We start from the raw sequence: 2,445 nt of genomic DNA, 5'->3' as shown, positions 1-2,445 counted from the left end.
GGAAGGCCCAAGGCCACGACCAGCACAACCAGACACTTGATGGCTATGGTCTGTTCCCGCAGGCCGGAGAGGTTCTCGTACCAGATGGTCAGGAGCTGCTGCTGGCAGTTGGGGTGAGCCACGAACTGTTGGGAGAGAGAGGGAGAGGAGGTAGGTGACTACGCCATGGTCGGCAGTTTGACTGTGGAATGCATGTGCATCCTAAAGATATTCATGCACATTTTCCCAAGATACAGGAACCGGAAGGTTCTGGTAATATCCTCCTGTACGTTCCCATCATTGTTCCAAGTTGCTTCGGAACTAACAGAAGAACTAAAGTGGAAACGAGACGGTAAAACTGACATCCTGAACCGTTTTTTGTTTTTTTTTTCCTATTCGAAACTCCATAATTCACAGACCCCCCACCCCTAGAATCTGGGTGGCAAGTCCTTTCCTTTGTGGGACTGTGTCCCATCTTGCTGTCTGCCTGCTCGCTTGCATTCAGTTCAATGGAAAAGGGAAAAGTTATTTCGTTTTTGCAGACTGTAGCTAAAAGAGAAATGTGCTAAGTCTCACGAGCAACTCTTAAAATGCTACATGTGTGAAAAACATACACATGCTATGGCCCGTGTGCGTGTTTATGCACGACCACTGCAAATCTGCAACATTTGCAAAAAATCAATGAACCCGCAGTTGTTATTCTCACTCCACGCTGCACTGCTTCCAGAAGCTGGCGTCAAATGTCGCTTCCTTCCTACTGCATTATCCGTCCTTTCCATTGCTTCCTCTGTCACAGGTCAAAAAACACACAAACATTTATCCCCAGTGGTAATTTTGTAACTACCGTTCTAATCAGGACAAATGAGCAAATTATACTTACTTCATCCCTGCCTCTGTATTCTATTTTGCCATCTGATTTTGCTAACCCTTCTGCCTGCATCTCTTTAGAAGGACTGGGAATTCTTGGAGGCCCTGTCCTTATTTAAGGGGCAGAATATACTTGTCGGCAGACCCATGCGAACGTCCCTACGCCAAAAAGTGCCCACTTGTAGCTGGATCTGCCTTTGTCTGAATGGCCAGGTGCACCTCGCCCAAGCTTGGGAATTATTCAGGATCATTCACAAATCAGCGGTGAGTGCCAACGTATTTTTTAAAAAGAGTGTTGAGTGGTACAAACATCAAGGTATCGCTGTCTCCTGAAAAACAGAATAAACAGTAGCAGTGAATCTGCTAGAAGTACTCGCGAGGTGTTTCTGCGAACTCTGACAGGCAGAGAGGGCGGCCGAAGGTCCCACCAGGCAGAGGACTCGTCTTCAGTCAAGTCCTAGTTACCGATCTTAATGACTCATGTACTCTAGGTTAGGGGTCTCCAAACCCTGGTCACAGACTGGTGCCAGTTCATGGCCTGTTAGGAACCGGGCCGCACACCAGGAGGTGAGCGGCGGGCCAGCGAGCAAAGCTTCATCTGTGTCTGCAGCCGCTCTCCAGGGCCAGATGATCATAGGAACCCCAGTCCCTGGTGCCAAACAGGCTGGCTCACCTACGGGGTGGTGGAGAGTTTCCGCTACCGCTATATAGTTTCCCACGAATGCTTTTCATTAACAGAAAGAAATCTCATCCCCTGGGGCTGGCAGCGGGGGCACGAATCCCCACGGGTGCCTGCTCTTACCCCCAGTGTTCCCGCCCTCTGAAGTCTGTGACAATCGATCACTCTGGCGGCAGGCTCAGTGCCACTGTGCAGAAGGACTCGACAGCCCATTGACACAGGCGGTTGAGGATGTGGCTACAAATATTTGAAATACGTAACTGAATTTTTTTTCGATGATACAAACTGGTAGGGGCTGGGAGAGTAAAAAAGATGCTATCTTTTCTTGCCGAGTTCAATGTGAAAAAGCTGATTTTATCTCACAAGTTCCTTTCAATTCAGTTATAAAAATCCCAGATCTCGAGGCTCACTGGGCATTGCCAGATGCGAAGTAAACATGAAATCCTTCCAAACTCAAGATTTCGTCACTCTTCCAAAGTTCTGATTTTTGAAAACAGTATTTGAAGGTCATCGCAGTCACTATTTGATAAAGTGTGCAGATATATAACCGAGGTTGAAGTCTTCCTGGGGGTCTCTGTGGCAATTTCCTAGGATTCTTGCTGAGAACTTCTCCAAACTTCTACTTCTGTCTCTGTATCTACTAGATCATTTCCTTCCTGCTTCATCCCTCCTTTTGAGTAGAAAGTTCCTCATCCCCTCTGCAGTCCCTAAATGTCTCATTCACTTATTCATTCATTCGCTCATTCTTCAAGATGTCATCAGCTCCTCCTATGAGCCAGGCACTGGGTATCTAGCTTAGGCCTTTGGTACAAGATGAAATGAAAATGAGGGCATCAAATGACTGGTGGTCCCGGTCGAGGATGCACCGAGGACGCACAGAAAGCTATCGATAAATATGAAAAAAGCTATTATGATGGAGA

At 47.2% G+C, this 2,445-nt stretch overlaps 1 protein-coding gene across 1 annotated transcript in view; it reads right to left on the bottom strand.

Moving 5' to 3' along the window:
- TRPC3 (transient receptor potential cation channel subfamily C member 3) overlaps positions 1 to 2,445 on the bottom strand; it is a 45,605-nt gene that overhangs the window by 28,149 nt on the left and 15,011 nt on the right. Inside the window, 1 exon segment of the mRNA XM_011375168.2 lies at positions 1 to 125. This exon segment is cut by the window's left edge and continues 5 nt beyond it. Coding sequence (XP_011373470.1) covers positions 1 to 125 — 125 coding nt within the window.

This window comes from Pteropus vampyrus, unplaced genomic scaffold (genome assembly GCF_000151845.1).
Source record: "Pteropus vampyrus isolate Shadow unplaced genomic scaffold, Pvam_2.0 Scaffold263, whole genome shotgun sequence".
In the NCBI taxonomy this organism is placed as follows: Eukaryota; Metazoa; Chordata; class Mammalia; order Chiroptera; family Pteropodidae; genus Pteropus; species Pteropus vampyrus.
This window is presented reverse-complemented; position numbering and strand designations above follow the sequence as displayed.